General features: G+C 56.9%; 2 protein-coding genes across 2 annotated transcripts; both read left to right on the top strand.

The window, feature by feature from the left end:
* The first annotated feature begins 7,148 nt into the window (after nt 1-7,148).
* On the top strand, nt 7,149-15,673 carry LOC111162530 (intercellular adhesion molecule 1). The gene is made up of 7 exons (XM_022527017.1): nt 7,149-7,261; nt 8,850-9,107; nt 12,452-12,757; nt 13,088-13,375; nt 13,459-13,713; nt 13,882-14,130; nt 14,215-15,673. The coding sequence occupies exons 1-7, from the start codon at nt 7,195-7,197 to the stop codon at nt 14,385-14,387; spliced, it is 1,596 nt and encodes a 531-aa protein (XP_022382725.1). The 5' UTR covers nt 7,149-7,194; the 3' UTR covers nt 14,388-15,673.
* A 211-nt stretch (nt 15,674-15,884) lies between these two features.
* On the top strand, nt 15,885-16,993 carry LOC111162568 (intercellular adhesion molecule 4 (Landsteiner-Wiener blood group)). The gene is made up of 3 exons (XM_022527066.1): nt 15,885-16,278; nt 16,402-16,707; nt 16,851-16,993. The coding sequence occupies exons 1-3, from the start codon at nt 15,885-15,887 to the stop codon at nt 16,991-16,993; spliced, it is 843 nt and encodes a 280-aa protein (XP_022382774.1).
* The last annotated feature ends 1,531 nt before the right edge of the window (nt 16,994-18,524 follow it).

Raw genomic sequence — 18,524 nt, 5'->3', positions numbered from 1 at the left:
TGGTGGTTTGCTGGCGATCCTTGCTGTTACTGGGCTCATGGTCACCCCAAGGTCTGTCCTCGTCTTTGAATGGCAGTGTCCCTGTGGATGTGCCTGTGTCCAGATTCCCCCTTTTTATAAGGACCCCGGTCATGTTGGGTTAGTGCCCTGCTTCCCCTGCCGCCACCCGGCCTCAATAACCAACCTCTTACTCATTTGCAGGTCCTGGGGGTTAGTTAGCACTTTTATTTTTTTCTTGCAGGGTAAGGTGGGGGGGGGGGGGAATTGATCCCATGAAGGGGTGTAAGGGGAGAAATGGAACCAGATCAGCCGTGAGGACCATGGAAGCTGGCACATGCGGCTTTACCGCGTATCCTCTGCTGTTGTCTGTGTTGGGAATTCTCTATAAGGAGCCTTTTTAAGAAGAAATGAGTGGAGACATTTCGTCGGAGCTGTTGCTACCCTTAAGTCCTCCCACCCTCTGGGGACATGGACTGACCCAGACAGAGCCCAGAGAGGGAGGGCACTTTGCAGTTACCCATTCCAAGACCAGACACCCAGGACTCAGGCTGAATCTGGCTTAAGAAAGTGAAAGCCAAAGCTAGAGCTGGGACCCCACTCGGAGGGCGAAGGGCGAGAGGCAGGCAGCTCTGAAGGTGGGGCCAGGGGTCTGCTTACTGCTTATTTACCCAAACCAAAGATGCTCCCACCCTAACCAAGGGATCTCTAGGAAAGAAAGCCTCAGAGCCCCTCAAAACACATACCCACCAAATCCCCGAAGGGTGCCTCATTTATGTGCTGCTGGGCCGTCCAGAGCTCTCAGCCCGGGAGGAACTGCCCTGTCCCCTGTCTCCTCCTTCCTGCACCTGAGCAAGGAGCCCCCCCCCCAGGCTAGTGAGAGGGAGTGAGGCAGACAGAAAGGTCACCAGCAGGGAGACCAGGCCCTTCTTCCTCACTGAGGCCTCCAGCCTAGCGAGGCCTGACCTGGGGCTCCCCTCCAACATCAAGTCAAGTTCAGAGACTTGAATAGGATACTGAGTTGGGCCTGAGTCCCGGGCAGACTTCTCAGCCAGGAGTGGGGAGAGACTCCAGCACAGAGTCAAGGGGTGCAGGGAGAAGCAAAGTTCTGTTTTGACTGACTCATAAACGTGAACTTCTGCCTTTACGCCCTAGGGTGGCTAGGATGAACTGTGATACCGGCATGAACCAGATCTGTGGGAACGCAGAGGAAGCCTGTGTTTCCACCGAGGAAGTTTAAGGGGGAGTTTCTCCACACTGGTTCCTCGTGAAACAGACAAATTGTGACGACCGCTAATTGCCCTTGCTCTTTGCTGGCCAATCATCGCATCCAAACTAGATTAGTGACACCTCACATCAGCCTTCAAGGTCTGTGTTACCATCTCATTCTTCAGCTGAGGCCAGCAAGATACCCCCCGCAGTGGGGGGAAGTGGTTTGCTCAAGGTCACAGTTCACAGCAGGGGCTCTCAGCATCCTTGACACCTGCTGTCCGGCATGCCGGCCTCCCCCGACTCCCCAGCCCTCTGCTGGGCTTGTCTGCTGGGCAGGTCAGAAGGATAGTGAGATGGGAGCTGGTGAGGAGGGGGACTAGGACAACATACCACCCGCTAGGATGGCAATTATGGTAGTAATCATCAAACAGAAAATTGGTATTGAAGAGGATGTGGAGAAATTGGAAGACTTGCATCCTTGTATGTTGCTGGTGGGAATGTAAATGGTACAGCTGCTGTGGAAAACAGTCTCAGGGCGCCTGGGTGGCTCAGTCGGTTAAGCGTCTGCCTTCGGCTCAGGTCGTGATCCCAGGGTCCTGGGATCGAGCTCCGCATTGGGCTCCTTGCTTGGTGGAGAGCCTCCTTCTCCCTCTCCCTCTACCTGCTGCTCCCCCTGTTTGAGTGCTCTCTCTCTCTCTCTGTCAAATAAATAAATAAAATCTTAAAAAGAAAAGAAAAGAAAAAGAAAACAGTCTAGCAGTTTCTCCAAAACTCCACTTGGAATTACCATATGACCAGCAATTCTAACCATATTCCCAAAGGAATTGAAAAAATGTTCATACCGATGCCTGCACATGAATGTACAAAGCAGCGTGGTTCCCCAGGGCCAAAAGGGAGAAACAACCTAGATGTCCGTCGATTGATGGACGGATCAACAAAGTGTCATGTCTACATACAAGGCAATATTCTCCAGCTGTAACAAGAAATGAGGTACGCCCAGAACTGAAAACAGGGACTGCAGCAGACACTTGTAAGCCAGCGTTCGTGGTGGCCTGATTCACAACAGCCCGCGGTGGCAACAACTCGCATGACCCACCTGTTGATGAATGGATGAACGAAATGGGATATATCGTTGCCACTGTTTGGCCAGAGAGAGGAAAAAGGGCCGTGGGATGCTACAACAGGGATGAACCTTTACGCGAGACATCCTGAACGTGATGCAGAGGGAAAGAAGCCGGACACAAAACGCCACAGAGTGTGTGATTCCGTTTTTGGGAAATGTCCAGAATAGCCAGACCCACAGAGACAGACAGTGGAGTAGGGGTTTCCAGGGGCTGAGGGAAGAGGGAATCGGAAGGCGCCAGGTTTTGGGGGAGGGTGAGGAAATAGTCTGGAATCGAATCGTGGTGATGGTGGTACAAGATTGTGAATATTCTAGAAAGTTGTTGAAGGGCAAAAATGTAAACTTTATAGGGGCATCTGGGTGACTCAGTGGGTTAAGCGTCCGCCTTCAGTTCAGGTCATGATCTCAGGGTCCTGGGATCGAGCCCCGCGTTGGGCTCTCTGCTCAGCGGGGAGCCTGCTCCCCCCCACCCCCCGCCGGCTGCCCCTGCTTGTGCTCTCTCTCTCTCTGACAAATAAATACATAAAATCTTTTAAAAATGTAAACTTTATATTATGTGAACTTGTCTCAATTAGACACATATATGTGAATGTAAACTGGCATAGTCACTTTGAAAACCAGGATTGTGGCTCCCCCCAAATTAAAATCAGTTACTACCATATGGCCCAGCAATTTTGCTTCTGCATCAGTTGGAGGGGAACAGAGTCACTATCTTGAAAAGGCCTCTACACCCCCATGCTACTGCAGCATTGTTTACAATACTCAAGACAGGGAAAGAGCCTAACCGTCCATCGGTGGATGGATGGACATATATATACAGTGGAATGCTATTTGGCCATAAAAAAAAGAAGGAAAGCGTGGGGTCCCGGCGTGGCTCAGTCGGTTAGGCATCCAACTCTTAATCTCAGCTCGGGTCTCAGTCTCACGCCCCATGTTGTAGGCGTGGAGCCTACTTAAAAAAAAAAAAAAGGACATTTTGCCATTTGCTACAATGTAGATGGACCTTGAGGTCATTATGCTAAGTGAAATAAATCAGACAGACAGCGACAAATACTGTGTGATCTCACTCACATGTGGAATCTTAAAAAAACAACACCTGAATTTGTAGTTACAGAGAACAGACTGGTGCTTGCTAGAGGCAGGGGGTGGGGAAATGGGTAAAGGGGATCAAAGGCGCAAACTTCCAGTTATAAGATAAATAGGTTCTGGGGATGTAATGGACAGCCTGGTGACTAAAAAATTTTTAAGGGGCGACTGTATGGCTCAGTCGGTTAAGCGTCTGTCTTCAGCTCAGGTCGCGATCCCACGGTCCTGGGATCGAGTCCCACAGCGGGCTCCCTGCTCCATGGGGAGCCTGCTTTTCCCTCTACCTCTGCTACTCTGCCTTTTTGTATTCTCTGTCAAATAAATAAATAAAACCTATTACAATTTTTAAATTAAAATATATATCTAGTAATAAAGTGTTGGGGAGCTGACAGTCCCAGAACGGCTTCCACCAAGCGAGGCACAGGACTGGCACAGAGTCTCCCCACCTCCAAGAGTTCCTCCATAAGACTGAACCTCAGTGACCCCAATGGATACCTCCATTAACACACCTTTACTGCCTGCCTTCCCGGACTCCCCCACCCCAGGTGTTTCTTGAGATCACCTCCCAGACAAACTGCCTGGACACCAAGTTTTGTTTCAAGGTTCACTTTTGCGGAGAGCTTACGCTCAAATAGCTGGTAGGTATGGGAGCCTGGATTCAAACCCCCAGCTGCTCCTCATCCTGTTACAACGTTGGGGATGCGATGCTCTGAGAACCTTTTGTAGAAATGGTGGAAGGGAATTCTGGGCTAGAGGAACAGCACGGTCCGAATGCTCAGAGCCAAAAGCAGCTCGTGGAAGCTGCCAGGAAAGGCAGGGTAGCCATGCGAGAGCTTGGACTGAAGGGAGAAGCAGGCACGAAACCACAAAGTGGGTTGTGGCCACTTTGCCCTGTGTCCACGGCCTCTGGTCTGCAGTGGGGACATTTGTTGGCCTGCCTGAGACTGCCTGGCACCCTGAAGGAAGCCCTGCCCTTCCTGGAAGCTTCAGTGAAGGGCTGGGGAGCCTCTGTTTTCCTTTTCCTCAAGGAAACACAAAGGGAGTGGAAGACCAAGAGTGGAGGCTCCTCTTGCCAACCTGTGCCCCGTTACCGCCCCATCTCCATCTCAGAAAATAGCTCCCCATCCTCCCAGGGGCTCAGGACCAACAAGCCCTCCCTGACTCCATTTTGTCCTCGAGGCCCAGCAAGTGCAGTTGACCCTGCCACCGAAACGGAGGCCAAATCTGACCACGTTTCCAAATGCCACCGGCCAGTGCAGGCCCCATCATTACTCACCTGGACTAGAGGAGTCACCTCCTCTGGCTTCCTGGCTTCCAGACTGTCCTCCCTGCGCCCAGAGCATAGCTCCTGCAGTCTCAGGAGGGTGCCTATAAACACCTGAGTCAGGGCTGTCTCTCCTCTGCTCAGAACCTTCCATGGCTCCCACTTCACTGGGAGGAAAGCCAAAGTCCCCTGCAGGCCAACAAGCATGCTCTGCACCATCTCCTCCCTGCCCTCCTTTCCTCCTCCCTTCCTTACTGCACTCCAGCCACCATTGCCTCCTGGCTGTCCCTACCACAGGGCCTTTGCACGTTCAGTACTCTGCCTGGTACACTCCCTCCCTGATATTGTCACCTCCCCCCTCACCTCCCGTGGTCTTTGCTCAAATGTCACCTTCTCAGTCTGTCTCAGAGTACTCTATTAAAAAGCTCATCAATCCCACATTGTCTATTCCCTCCCATTTTACTTCTTCTCAGCACTAATCACAAGTAACAGCCCACATATTTTATTTTTGTTTGTCTGCCCCCCCCCACTAAAACCACCTCTGCACAATGACGAAACTTTTGTCTTTTCTGATCACTGCTCTGTCGTTAGCACCCCTTGGAAGGATTCTTGGTATACAACAGGCGCTCAATAAATAGGGCACAGCAGGTCAGGAGATGGGAAAAAGATTGGCGCTTTTATGGCTGCAAGGAAGATTTGGGCCGCGCGGGGGAGCTCGCGGCCTGCGCACCTAGGACTAAGGTCAAGGGACCCAAGAAGAGCCCGAGAAAAATCCGCCCGGGGCACCTGGGTGGCTCAGTGGGTACAGCGTCTGGCTTCCGCTCGGGTAGTGATCTCAGGGTCGTGGAATCGAGACCCTCCTCGGGCTCCCCGCTCGGCGGGAAGTCTGCTTTCTCCCTTTCCTTCCCCTTGCTCGTGCTCTCGCTCTCAAAGAAATAAATGTAATCTTTATTGCTCTCAAATAAACAAACAATTTAGAGAAAAAGGAAAATCCGCCGGAAAATACTCCCCCCCTCCCCGACCCCATCGCGTACGGGATTTGCCCTTCGAGGGGCAGCGCGTCCCCGTTCCCACTCTGCACCTTTGTTAGGCGGTTCTGGCCGGGAATTCAGCACCCACCACACCCCGCGTAGAAAGATCCCCGTGGAAATTCCTTGGGAAGGATCGGGGCGGGGGAAGGGACACGTTTCTTGCTGATGAGTGACTCGCAGGCCCATCCTCCGGAGGAAGGGCCCGAACGTCCCCGGGGCCCCCCTCCCTTCCCCTTCTGCTGAGCGACCTCCCTGGCCCCTCGGAGTTCTCCATGGCGACGTGGCGCGCGCCCCACAACAGGAAGCCTCGGGCGGCGCTGACTGGCGCTGGGAGACTCCAGGGTCCCCACCGTCGTCGTGGTAGATGCCAAGTCTTGGGGTCACACTCGCGGGCCGAGGCCCTGGCGTGGGGGGCGTGCAGGCGGCCCAGAGACAACGCCCCCCGCCCCGCCCTAATGGAATCAGCCGGTGCAAACATCTGCACGTACACAGCGAGCGCGCCCAGCGCTCAAGTTGCAGGAGCCGCGCGGAGCCCTTGGAATTTGACCGCCTCCTCTCCCCGCCCCACTTAGGGAGCTGTTTCTCCGCGGAACGGAAGGGTCCGAGCGCCCCCCTCCCTTCCAGGTTTGCTGCCTCAGTTTCCCCTGGGAACGGCAGCGGGGGACTCGGCGCGTCAGGACCACGCGGCTTCCTTCCCTTTTCTGGAAGCTGTGAAGATGTCCCCGCTGCGGAGGCCGAAAGGGGAAGCGAGGCCGCGGGGGTGGAAGCGCCCATCGGAGGGGGGGATGTAGGGCCCCGGACGTGATGACGCCGCCGGTCCTTACCCCCAGCTTTCGCGGACGCCAGAATGTGCCCGGGCCTGCTCCTGCCGCTTTTAGGGAAATCAGTCGGCTGGGCAGGGCCATGCTCCTTGGGGAGGGGCGCCCTTGATAGAGGACGCCCCGAAGGGATTCCTGGGCCCCCGTCCAAGCGAGGGACCCTCCACTCAGTTAAAGAGGCCCGCCTGCGCTGAGACGTCACACTTGAGCCCGAATCCCCTCGCAGCTCGGAGCCTCGGTTTACCCCTCCGTGGAACGGACACAATAGCAGTCCCCACCGTCCAGGGCAGTGGGCAGTATTCAGGAAAGCGTTTCGCGCAGCATAAACGCTGAACCACGGTCACCCGAGCCCGGGACCCGACCCCCAGCGCCAGGAGCGGCTCCCGGGGCCAGCCGGGCCGCTGCGGCCCTCGTTAATTCAACTCGGAAATTCCAGCGCTCATTAGGAGGGTCAACACTACTTGGGCTCGGTACCCTCTCGATCCGGAAATGCCGGAGCCCTCCTTCCGGAGGGGAAGGCGCGAGGTTTCCGGGAAAGCAGCCCCGCCCCTCTGTCCCCCCGTGCCCGGCCACTATAAGAGCTCCCGCGCGCTCCAGGAGCCCAGTCCGCGCCGCATGCCTCTGCGCTCCTGCCGCGCGCTCTCCGCCCTCCTCCGGCCCGCTATGGCTCCCGGCGCCGCCCGTCTCGCGCTGCCAGCGCTCCTCGCCCTGATAGGAGTTCTGCCCCCAGGTGAGTCACGGGTGGGGGCTGCCGTCGCGCCAAACTCCCGGAATCCAGGCTGCGCCCTGAATGCACCGGGAGGACCGACTCCCGGCCAGCTGGGGATAAAGCCCCAATCGTACTTAGGTAGCTCTTTATGGGAAGTTGGGGCTAGAGCCGAAGACAACAGCACTGGGTTCGAATTCAGACCTGCATGATCTCCATGGGTGGCCTCAAGCTACAGGTTGAGCCTCCCGGAGCCTCAGTTTCTCAGCTGTAAAATGGAGAACGCAAGAGCCGCCACTTCGAAATGGTTGTGTCCTGGCCCAATGCCACGCCTGGCTCCAGGACCCGGTCAGACCATATGAGAATGGGTCCCGCGCCAAGCTGAGTAGACTGGGGACCCCCCCCCAACACACACGTACATTCTGTTCCTCATCCCCTACCTCTGGGGAAGTCCGGGACTGCTTCTGCTCTGGGGAATTCCAGGGCTGACTTGCCCAGGGCCCAGAGGCTGAGAGTGGTATGTCCCAGCACCCCTCTGCTAACTCCAGACCAGAGGGAGGGGAGAAGGGGACACCGTGGGTCACACATAGTGGTGGGTGCTGGGAAGCGCATTGGTGGGAAAGGGACAACTGTGCTTATGAGGTCAATGAAGGGTTCTAGTCCAGACGCTGGTGTGGATTCTGTGGCTTTTTAGGTGAGCAACGTCACCTCTCCTAGCCTCGCCATTTCATTCCATGAAACGGGAACCATCCCATTACTCTAGGAGAAATTACAGAGCTGCTGTTTTCCCACACCTCCACCCCAGAGAGAGTAGACCGAAAACTGAAGCCAGGGATCTTTGGAGGAGAGAGAGAAGGGGTGGGCCCAGACAGACACTTTTTTCCACTTCGGAGGTGTGGGGGCTCTGAGGAAGCTAACCGCTACAACCCACCTTCTTCTCCCCTGCGCTGTGCTGTGAGCCCACTGCATTAGCAGGGACTGGGATGGCTATATTCACCCACCTTACAGATGGGGAAATTGAGGCCTGGAGAGGGGAGACCACTTGTCAGAGGGAGTAGGGAGCCAGCTTAATCAGAGCCTCTCCATTCCCAGAGGGCTAGTCCTCTCCACCTCACACGTTGGGAGGAAGAAGAACACTGACATCATGCCATCCTCTGCCAAAATCCTCCGTGGTTTCCCATTGCCCTTGGGATGAAGAACAAGACCTTGGCATGGCCTGCACCGCCCACAGGATCTTCCCACCCTGCTTGCTCCCAGCTCTTCCCCCTCACTCGCTCTCCTCCAGCTACCCTGCCGCAGGGCCTTTGCACTTGTTCCTTTTCCCCGGAATTAATGTCTCTGTCCTCTGAATGGCCAGCCCCTTCTCATCATTCACACATCACCTGTTGCCAAGGAACTGTCCATTCTATCACCCTGTTTTGTTTCCGTCAAAGCTCGGATTAACATCAGTTATTAATTATCTTGTTTGTGAATTTTTCTGTCTCAAACACTGAAGGCAGAGTTTTGTCTCGTTCAAGGCGATGTCCCTGGCACCCAGCACGGGCTGGGTCCACGGTAATTGTGGTTGAACCCCGTTTGTAATGCCTGTCCCCTCCTCCGTCTCTTGTTCTAGGACTTGGAGGTGCCCAAATATCAGTGCACCCCCCAGAAGCCACCATACCCCGAGGAGGCACCATACAGGTGAACTGTAGTACTTCCTGTGACCAGACCCCCACGCTGGGCCTGGAGACTCAGTTGACGAAGAAGGAAGTGGCCCATGGGTCCCACTGGAAGGTCTTTGAACTGAGTGACGTACAAGAAGACAGCCATCCCATATGCTTTGTCAACTGTGGCTATCAGATGATGGCTCGAATGTCCCTTACCGTGTACTGTGAGTGGCTGGGCCCAGGGGCTGGACTAGGAGGGCTGGGTGGGAGAGGTGGGTGCTTGGGGGTCCCCGCAGGCCAGGACAGCCCTGGTGGCTTGCTGATGGGGCCAGAGCTGACTCACTGAAGGGCTGGGGGGACCTCCTTGGAGAGCATCATTGTCCTTTGAAACCCCTTCTTGAATTTTCTGGGGTGCCTTTAGCGCAGTACAGAGATTCGGTCAGTACCTTCAAATATTCTAGGTCTCTTTAAACATGTGACAGGTCCTAGATGCGACTCTTGAAAAGAAGAGGCAATTTCAAAGCAGCCCGGTGATGGCATTTTTTACATATTGGCAACAGTCAATAGAATTGCTCAGAACCGTGCTGGCAAGACTTGGGAGGGGGGGAGCAGGCCGTCCTGGGACATTGTTGACAGAGTGGGAGCATCAGGAGCACAGCCCTGAACGGGGGGAAAGGGAGTGTTAGTTCTCGGAGACACAGGCACATGTGCTTGGACAGAGAAATCCCACTGCTGGGAATCGGGCTTCCCTGGGGCTCCACCCACCAGGGGAACTGATCGGGGTGGGGCGCGGGATGGGCTTATTCCCTTGGCTTTGGAAGGGCAGACGTGGGCAGGCATAGGGGGTTGGGGTGGGGTGGGGGGAATAGTCTACAGCTGTGCAAAAAAAGAAAAAAACAGGGAGGAAGGGCATGTGTCCAGAAAGGAGAAATGAGCTCCCAAGTGTACTGTCAAGTTTAAGGGAAGGAGGTATACTCAGAATGAGTGGCATCCAACTTTGGTGTTAAGGAGCAGCGTGGCGGGGTGAGGGACGCCTGTGTTGTCACATGAAGGAGGCATGAAAGGAAATGCAAGAAGTGACCGCATTAGCTGTGAGGACAGAAGCTGGGGGAGGGCTGCTCTGGGAGAGGGCAGGGGGTGATGTGTCTCGTGCCTTGTTTTACTTTGGGCATTTTGCATCGTGAGAATTTCTGTTACCAGAGGCCATAAAGAAATAAAACGCTACTCCAAACTAAACAAAACAAAAAGGAAGAAAGAAAAGGAAGAGAATGGGCCGACTGGTCTTGGATCAGCCAGCCTCGGGTTCCGGTCCCAGCACAGCCCTGCCAACTGGGCAACGGCGGGGGACATGGCTTGTCTCCCCGTGAGCTCTCCTTGCAGAGGTATAATGAGGCCGTGAGGCATAAAAGACCTTCCACCTTCATGGTGCGTGGCTGAAGGAAGCCTTCAGATTCTGAACAGATTCTAGCCAGGTGAGGGGAGTCCCCGAACATTCCCGGTGGCCTGTGAAACCCCCGGCAAACCTCCCCAAAGACTTCTGCATTTCAGCCTGATAGCTGAGAGCCCAGTGCTCCCAAGTCTGAGTCCCGGCTCTGTGACGTTTCTCTCTCTGTGCCTTCGGGCACCAGACTTTGCCTTCATTTCCAGCTCTGTGAAATGGAACAGAACTGGCACACAGTAGAAGGGTCCCCTAGAAGACATTCTGTCCAGTTCGGTCCTGCCCCACCCCCAGTGTAAAGCTGAGGCAGGATCCCTGGGTGGCTGAGATTTCTCTAGAAAGAATAAGGGTGTTAACTCCTATAGGAGGTGACCCCTAACTGGGCCTTGAAGGGTGAGTAGGAGTTCACAGACACTCAGGACAGAGGGAACAGCCTAGACAAGGGTTTGAGTGGGAAAACATGTGGATAGAGGCAGGGCGTTAGGAGGGACTGAATACAGACAGAGCCGTGTGGCTAGAGCTGAGGTGGGCAGGGCCTCAAATGCCAGGTGGATGAGCTGGGACCTTCTCCTCAGAGTGATAGGGAGCCATAGCAGGTGTGTGAGCAGGCCAGGGTTCTAGATGACGGCAGGCTTATGGGAAGCCAGAGAGCAGCTGGGCATGGACCTCGTCCAGACCACATGTGTGGGCAGTGGCTGGGTACAGGAAGGGAGGGCAGACAAATATTTGAAGAGTGAAGTAACCAGGACTGGAGGTTGGGGCTCAGAGAGAGGGCCAAGCAACACAGACCTCCTCCCCCAGTCTCACCTGAAGGTCAAGGAGCTGGGCTCAGAGCTGTGAGTTCCATTTCGGAGCGGTGGGGGGGGCTGAGGTTTTGAGGTTTACACCAGCTCTGCAAGTTCATGCTCACAGCAGGTGGAGGGGTTTCTTGCCCTTTTATTTCTTAAAACAGCTTTACTGCTATATGGTGTGAGGTACACACCGTCAAAGACACCCCTTTGAAGTGTACAATTCAACACCTTTTCACGTATTTATAGAGTCGTACAACCATCACCACAATCTAATTTTAGAACATCCCCATCACCCTAAAAAGAACCTTCCTGCCCCTGTTTAACAGTCATTCTCTCTACCTCTTAAATGGACTCATAGAAGTCTTACCTCTGATAACCCATTTTATGGCTCAGGAAACTGAGGCTCAATTTCTACCCCTTTTCCAGAGGCAAAGTCACTCGCATACAGCAGGTAGCAGTGAAGCCCCGAAGCTAGGTGTCAGCCCCTGAGACGTTAACAGACACTTCAGGGGCTCTTGGGACAGGTGTAGTGAACCGCAGTCCTTAAGACCCCTCCCTGGGAAGGCTGGGGGTCTCGTCTCAGGGCTGAGTCACGGCTGCTGTCAATTTTCATGAGCAGCCCGGGCTTGAAGTGCTTGAAGTGGAGACCCTGGCAATAAGCCCACCGTGTTGTGTTTTCAGGGGATGTTCAGAGTCTCGTTTTCAGTGTCTGCAGGTGGTTCTTGCATTTTGGGAACTTCTTTCCCTTAAAAGGGGGCTTCTGAAAGGCCTCGAGTCAGTGTGGGTGGCTCACCCTTATTCATTCTACGAATATAGAGAGCCTACTGTGAGCCGCATGGGTCAGGAGACAAAGCAAAGACCCCTGCCCTCCCGGCCTGACCTCCCGTGGTGGGGGAGGGGGTACATAGAGTAGAGACAAGTTAACTGAGTGGATGGATGTCATCTTCGGATGCCACACAGTGAGGGCTGCTTGGGAGAAAACTGAGGCCAAGAAGAGGAGAAGGGGGAGCGGGGGGAGGGGGGGCTTTTAAAAAACAATCTCTACTGGACCGGGCAGCTTAAATTACCTGGTGATAGATTTTGAGCTTCTTTTCCACATTTCACTCTCAGACGCTGAAACTAAAGAATTGCTTTTGCCCGGTTCACAACCACCTGGGGATTTCCCACCGGTTTATCCTGAAGCTCTTAAAATTCCTGTCTGGCTCGGGTGGTTTGGGGAGTGTTTGTCAAGAGTGGAGAGTGGCAGGGCTCCTGGGACAGGTGCAGCCGGCGCCCCGGCGCCCCCTGCAGGCAGCTGTCCTGCTCACACACCACCACCCCCGCCCCCTTAACAACCCAGGGTTCCCGGAGCGAGTGGAGCTGTTACCCCTGCCCCGCTGGCAGCCCGTGGGCGAAAACTTCACCCTGCGCTGCCAGGTGGCAGGCGGGGAGCCCCGGAGAAACCTCACCGTGGTGCTGCTCCGCGGGGAGGAGGAGCTGAGCCGGCAGCCGGCCGTCGGGGAGCCCGCCGAGGTCACGGCCCCAGTGCTGGCGGGCAGAGAGGACCATCTCGCCAATTTCTCCTGCCGCACGGAATTGGACCTGAGGCCCGGAGGGCTGGGATTGTTCCAGAACAGCTCGGCCCCCAGGCAGCTCCAAACCTTTGGTAAGGCACTGGGGAGCCGCCAGAGAGGATGGGCTCAGGGCTTTGTTCCTGCTTGGGGAGCCAGGGGAGAGAGGCCTCTGGTCGGGGTGCTAAGGCTTCAGGAAAGAGCATGTTCTTGAGCATTGGTGTGGGGTGGTCTGGGATGGGGTGCCCCAGTTTAAGGACCTTCTGAAAAGGCTGTAATCCGGCTTGGGTTCTGGGACAGGGGTGACCCGAGCCGCAAAGTCTCTGGGAACCAGAGAATGTCCCAGATGGGGGAATGAAAATGCCCCAGAAAGGGGTTTCAGGTTGCCGGTCGCCTCTCTGTTCACACCCACCCTCTCTCGCCAGTCCTGCCAGAGACCCAACCACACCTTGCTACCCCCACAATTGTGGAAGTGGGCACACAGTGGACTGTGAACTGCACTCTGGATGGGCTGTTCCCAGCTGCGGAGGCCAAAGTCATCCTGACGCTAGCAGAAAAGAAACTGGACTCTACATCCCAGTACAGCAAAGACTCTGTCTTGGCCATGGCCAATGTCAAGGCGAACTCACAAAAGGAGGGGATCCAGCATCTGGCATGTGTGGTGACCCTAGGAGGTCGAGACCAGAAGAGGGAGGAGAACGTGGTCCTCTACAGTAAGTCAGGATGGGGTGGGGCCTCCCAGGGGCCAGCCCAATGCTAGGGGGGCGGTGCTCACTGTGCGCCCACCCCCTCCCAGGCTTCCCCGCGCCTAACCTGACCCTAAGTGAGCCAGAGGTCTCAGAAGGGACTGTGGTGACTGTGGAGTGTGAGGCTCAGGCTGGAACCACGGTGTTGCTGGAAGGCCTGTCATCTGAGTCTCCAGCACACAGAGCAGAAATCCGATTAAACGCCAGCGCCGCAGACCACGGACGCAGCTTCTCCTGCTCTGCTACCCTGATCGTGGCTGGACAGCTGTTGCACAAGAACCAGATCCGGGAACTCCGAGTCCTGTGTGAGTGGGGCCACTGGCCAGTGACCCATAACCCCGAGGACCCAGCCCCTAAGATCCCATGAGCTCCTGCCCTCTGAGGGCACCCTCCAGCCCTCTCCCCAGATTCCTAGGTGGTGAGGGTGTCCTCTTGGTTCCTCACCCCTTCCTCATCTTGCTGTGTTTCTCCAGATGGTCCCCGACTAGACGAGAGGGATTGTCCGGGAAACTGGACATGGGAGGAAGGCTCCCAGCAGACCCTGCAGTGCCAAGCTTGGGGGAACCCAGTTCCTGAACTGAAATGTCACCGGAAGGGGGACAGTGCTTTGCTGCCCATCGGGGACCTGAGACCCGTCAAGCGAGAGGTTGCGGGCACTTACCTTTGTGAAGCCCGGAGCCCCCGCGGGGTGACCAGGCGCGAAGTGGTCCTGAACGTGACCTGTGAGTGTGCTGGGGTTTGGAGCTGGGCAGGGCAGGGATAATGAGCCTGACTCAACCCTCATCAGCCCTGTATCCTCCCCACAGACCACCAGAATAACATGGCCATCATCATCGTGGTGGCAGTTGCTGTCCTCTTGGGAACTGTGAGCGGAGCCGCTTACCTCTATAACCGTCAGCGAAAGATCCAGAAATACAAGCTACAGAAGGCCCAGGAGGCAGCTGCCATGAAGCTGAACACACCGGCCACACCGCCCTGAACCTGGGCCAGGAACCAGCCTCCCCCTCAGCCCCCCACACGGTGGCAGCAGTGCCACATTGAACAAGGGTGGTCACAAGCCATGGAGCTCCACCCATCTTCCCAGGATGCCTGAGGACAGGATAGAGGCCTCAGGATACAGGCAGGATTTGGGGTCCTGTCACGGGCACACTTAGGATCCCCAAGCCTCATGCCTGACCTGGAGCCACAGGACTGAGCCACAAGGAGGGGGCAGGACATGGGGCATGACTGAGGGATGTCAGGGCCTGACCTGTCTAGGGTGGGTGTGGTGGGACACAACATGGGACCCCCAACTGGGAAACAGTGAAACACCCCTACTGCGTGTACTGAGATGCTCTAGTCCTAAGAGAGCAGTAGCCTGCGCAAACACAAACAGCATGGAAACACATACCCCCATACTTCCTCTGACAAATGCCAGCTCCAGCCCTGCAGTCCATGGACTGTCCCCAACTTTTAATGATGACATATTTATTAATTTGTTCTTTTACCAGCTATTTATTGGGTGCCTTTTATGTGGGCTAGAATGGTAAAGAAGAGGAATGTGAGTTCCTGTCCTCAAGGAGCTCTCAATCTAACCTCATTCAGGGTTGCCAGGTATGGGTGTGCTAGTTGTGTACTGCACAGGAGCACCTGGCCAAAAAGATCAAGTGGGGCTGGAATTTCCCATTCCATTGGCTAAGCTGCTTTCCTCCAGAAGGGGACTGACTATGGTGATACAGTTTAGTTGGTGCCATGCCTAGGGGCAACCCACTGAGCCCTCCCCCCATCTTTGACACTGACCTCTGTTAGCCCCCTCTCTGCCCATATGCATCTCTGCATAGTGCTCACAATGTGGCATGCCTAAACATGAATGCCCACGCATTGGCAGCTAAAGCATGGAGTCCTATGAAACTATTCCCAACCCCTGTGTGTCCCTGCCTTGTCCTGTTTCCATCTCAGTGGGACCATGCAAGACCAGAGCACTCTGGCAGCCCCAGGTTCCTGCAGAGATGAGGACCCTGCAGGCAGTAGGGAGGAGAGGCCTGGGAAGATCCCCTCCCCGTTCCAGAAGCCTCTCTCTCATGCTAATTAAGCTTTTTCATAAACACTTGCCTTGTGTGGGTTGAGGGGAGCTGTCCCATCCAGCTGAAGCCCTTTCCAGCCTGGTCCTCTCACTTCCCCCAAGAAAAAGCTGCCGGCTCAAGGCCCACCCCTCAGGCTCAAATCCAAATCTGGGGCTTGTTAGGACCTTGGGAGACTCAAGTGAAAATTAAAGATACCTCTTCAGCAAAGTCTCTGAGCCTTGCTTTACATAGGTCTGGAATTTCTTCTTGAGCTGAGGGAGGGCCTGAGGGGCTTGCACCCTGCAGGATCCTCGGCCCTCTGGGGGCCTCTGTCCCTCTGGGTGGGGCTGCGGAGGCGGGGCTGCCGGCCTCCTTATCTCCAGAGCCAGCCTTGGCTCCCGGGCGCTCTGGCCCCTCAGTCTGGGCCCTTTGCCATGGGGTCTCTGCTCCCCCTCTCGCTGCTGCTTTTGCTGGCGGCCGCCTATCCGGGAGGCGGAAGGGCGCACCCGCGCCGGAGAGCGCGGGTGCAGGGCCCGGGAGGAAGCTCCCCGGCGCCCTCGGAGACCCCAACTAGGTTCTGGGTGCGCCTAAGGCCGGAGTTCAAGGAGGTGCAGCCGGGGGGCTCCGTGTGGCTCAACTGCAGCACTAGCTGCCCCCTGCCGGAGTACTCCAGCCTCAGCACTCAGCTGCCGCGGGGCCAAACGCACAGTGGGCCCGGCTGGGTATCCTACCAGCTGTTGGACGTGAGAGCCTGGAGCTCCGAGGTGCGCTGCTTCGTCACCTGCGCAGGAGAAACACGGTGGGCCACGGCCAAGATCACCGCCTACAGTGAGGGACGGGGGTTCAGGCCTTGCCGGGGTGAGGGGAGGGGGACGGAAGTGGGTATTTAGCAGTAGCGCTAGGGGGCGCACGCGGACCTGGCTTAGAGCGCCCCCCCGCCCCTTGCTTTAGAGCGGCCGCGAAGCGTGATCCTGGAGCCTCCGCTCTTGGTGGGCAGCGAGTACACTCTGCGCTGCCACGTGACGCACGTGTTCCCCGTGGGCTTCCTGGTGGTGACTCTGAGGCGCGGCGGCCGGGTCATCTACTCTGAGAACCTGAGGCGCTACAACGGCTCTGATCTGGCCAACGTGACGCTGACTTACACGGCGCCCGCCAGGCTCCGCGACTTCTGGAAACCGGTGACCTGCCACGCACGCCTCAATCTTGATGGCCTGGTGGTCCGCAGCAGCTCGGCACCCATAACGCTGAGTGGCCTCGGTGAGGCACCTCTGCGATCCGGGGCACTGGAGGAGGGGACGGGCGGGGCACCGCGCCGGTAGCTGAGCGAGTCCGGGGGGAGCTCCCGGCGGGTGGGCCTACCTCCCTGTGCTCCGTTCCTCACTCATACCTCCCGTCCCCAGCTTGGCGCCCCGCGTCCAAAGCCCTGGCCTCCAGCTCCATCGCGGCCCTTGTGGGGATCCTTCTCGTCGTGGGGGCCGTCTACCTGCGACACTGGCCATTGGTGCACAACCAGAGTAAAGAGAACAGGGTCTCTGCCGGCTGAGCCGGAGGAAAAAGGCATCTGGGACAATTTGGGGAACGCTGATTCAATAAAGCCCTCCTCCGTCACCCTCTGTCTCGCGGCCTAAAGGTCCCCCACTTAGGGTACCACCTCCGAGGAAGTGGCGTTCTGGTTTGCCCTTGCCTCCGTCACTTTCTCCAAGTTCCTTGTCTCTCTGAGGGCCCCGAGGTTTCCTCATTCCCATCCAGCTGGGGACCCGGGCGCACCAGCCCCTCCATTCCCAGACGAGTGTGGTAATATACCTCCCTTGCGGGCATTATCAGTGCGGTGCAAATGGGCTAAGCTTGGGCACTGGAGGGCTTGGGCTGTGGGAGGGTTGGCTCACAGTATGGTCCCCCTCCCCCGCCCCGCATTGGCTCCGCCGCTGCAAAGCAGCAGCTCCGATTGGATGTTAAGTTTCCTTTCCCATCCCCCTCCCGCCCCTCCCCTTCAGACCCAGCACTTTACTGGAGGACAGGGGTGGAGCGAGAACTGACCCACACAGTTCACCGTTAGCGCTGGCGGTGAGAGAGCAAATGGACGGGGTCACATGACACGTTGAGGGACGAAGATACGAAGAAAAGGTACCCATGTTGTGACTGCGGGGAAGGAAAATTCGGATGGCCCACGTGGGGTGTCACAGACTCGCGTCCTGGCAACGTCTTGATGATCACCTGGCCTCGGGGGCACACGCAGGGGGGCGTCAAAGCTTGGGGCCCGGATGCAGGGTCGAAGTGTCATACTTGGTCTCTCGGTCTCGCGTGGACACACAAGCCGGGCTCGCACTGGATGTCTGGAAGGGCCGGTGCGGTCCGGGGCCCCGCCCACCGCGCCAAAAGCGGATTCGGGGGCGCTCCTCCGCGGCTTGCGCTCACACACGCCGCGTAGACACGTGCCCGCTGCACGCTGGGTAAATACAGACCCAGAGCAGAGCCGACCCTAATTTAGACGCCCGCGAACGCTGCGCGCACGCACACGTGTTCCCGACTCGCTGGCACTTTCTTCCCCACCCCCTCTGTCGCGTGCGGGGGCGGAGCCGGAGGGGGACTAGGGGCGTGGCTATAGCCCTCAGCTCCCCGGTCTTAAGGAAAAGGATCGGTGAGGGAGGCAATCCCCACACCCTTTCCTAGAATTGTGCCTTACCCCATTCTGCTCCGCGGATCTCTCCCAACCCTCACACCAATCCCCTGCCCAAGGACCGCGGGGGTTGGGTGGGGAAACTAACTATGGGGGCGGAGCTCTGAGTCCAGCTCATTACCACAGCATCCAAGCTAGGGGTGGGGGGCGGTTGAGAAGGGCAACCCAGCAACCCCCGACCTCGGCTTCGCCGCCGAGGATGACGCGGGAGCGCGCGGTCGCCCCCAGAAGGCTCCGGGCGATGGGGCGGGCCTCCACGTAGACCCCGGGGGTCGCTTGCTCCTGCCAGCACGCCTTCGCCGATGCCGGGAGCCTGGAGCACGCTCGCCCTCCCGCCCCCCAGCCGCCTCTGCCGCCGCCCCCTCCTTGGAAACCAAGTTACCAACGTTAAACCAAT

This window comes from Enhydra lutris, unplaced genomic scaffold (assembly GCF_002288905.1).
Source record: "Enhydra lutris kenyoni isolate GAN:26980312 unplaced genomic scaffold, ASM228890v2 scaffoldscaffold92, whole genome shotgun sequence".
NCBI lineage: Eukaryota > Metazoa > Chordata > Mammalia > Carnivora > Mustelidae > Enhydra > Enhydra lutris.
Note: the sequence above shows the minus strand (reverse complement) of the source record. Positions and strands in the feature narration are given on the sequence as shown.

What these genes read in the sequence shown, in the direction of transcription:
- LOC111162530 (XM_022527017.1), top strand. Translation starts at nt 7,195, where the DNA reads ATGGCTCCCGGCGCCGCCCGTCTCGCGCTGCCAGCGCTCCTCGCCCTG. An exon ending in CCGGGAACTCCGAGTCCTGT is followed by an intron (nt 13,714 to 13,881) that starts GTGAGTGGGGCC and finishes GTGTTTCTCCAG; the next exon opens with ATGGTCCCCGACTAGACGAG. An exon ending in AGTGGTCCTGAACGTGACCT is followed by an intron (nt 14,131 to 14,214) that starts GTGAGTGTGCTG and finishes TCCTCCCCACAG; the next exon opens with ACCACCAGAATAACATGGCC.
- LOC111162568 (XM_022527066.1), top strand. Translation starts at nt 15,885, where the DNA reads ATGGGGTCTCTGCTCCCCCTCTCGCTGCTGCTTTTGCTGGCGGCCGCC. An exon ending in GGCCAAGATCACCGCCTACA is followed by an intron (nt 16,279 to 16,401) that starts GTGAGGGACGGG and finishes CCCTTGCTTTAG; the next exon opens with AGCGGCCGCGAAGCGTGATC. An exon ending in CATAACGCTGAGTGGCCTCG is followed by an intron (nt 16,708 to 16,850) that starts GTGAGGCACCTC and finishes TCCCGTCCCCAG; the next exon opens with CTTGGCGCCCCGCGTCCAAA.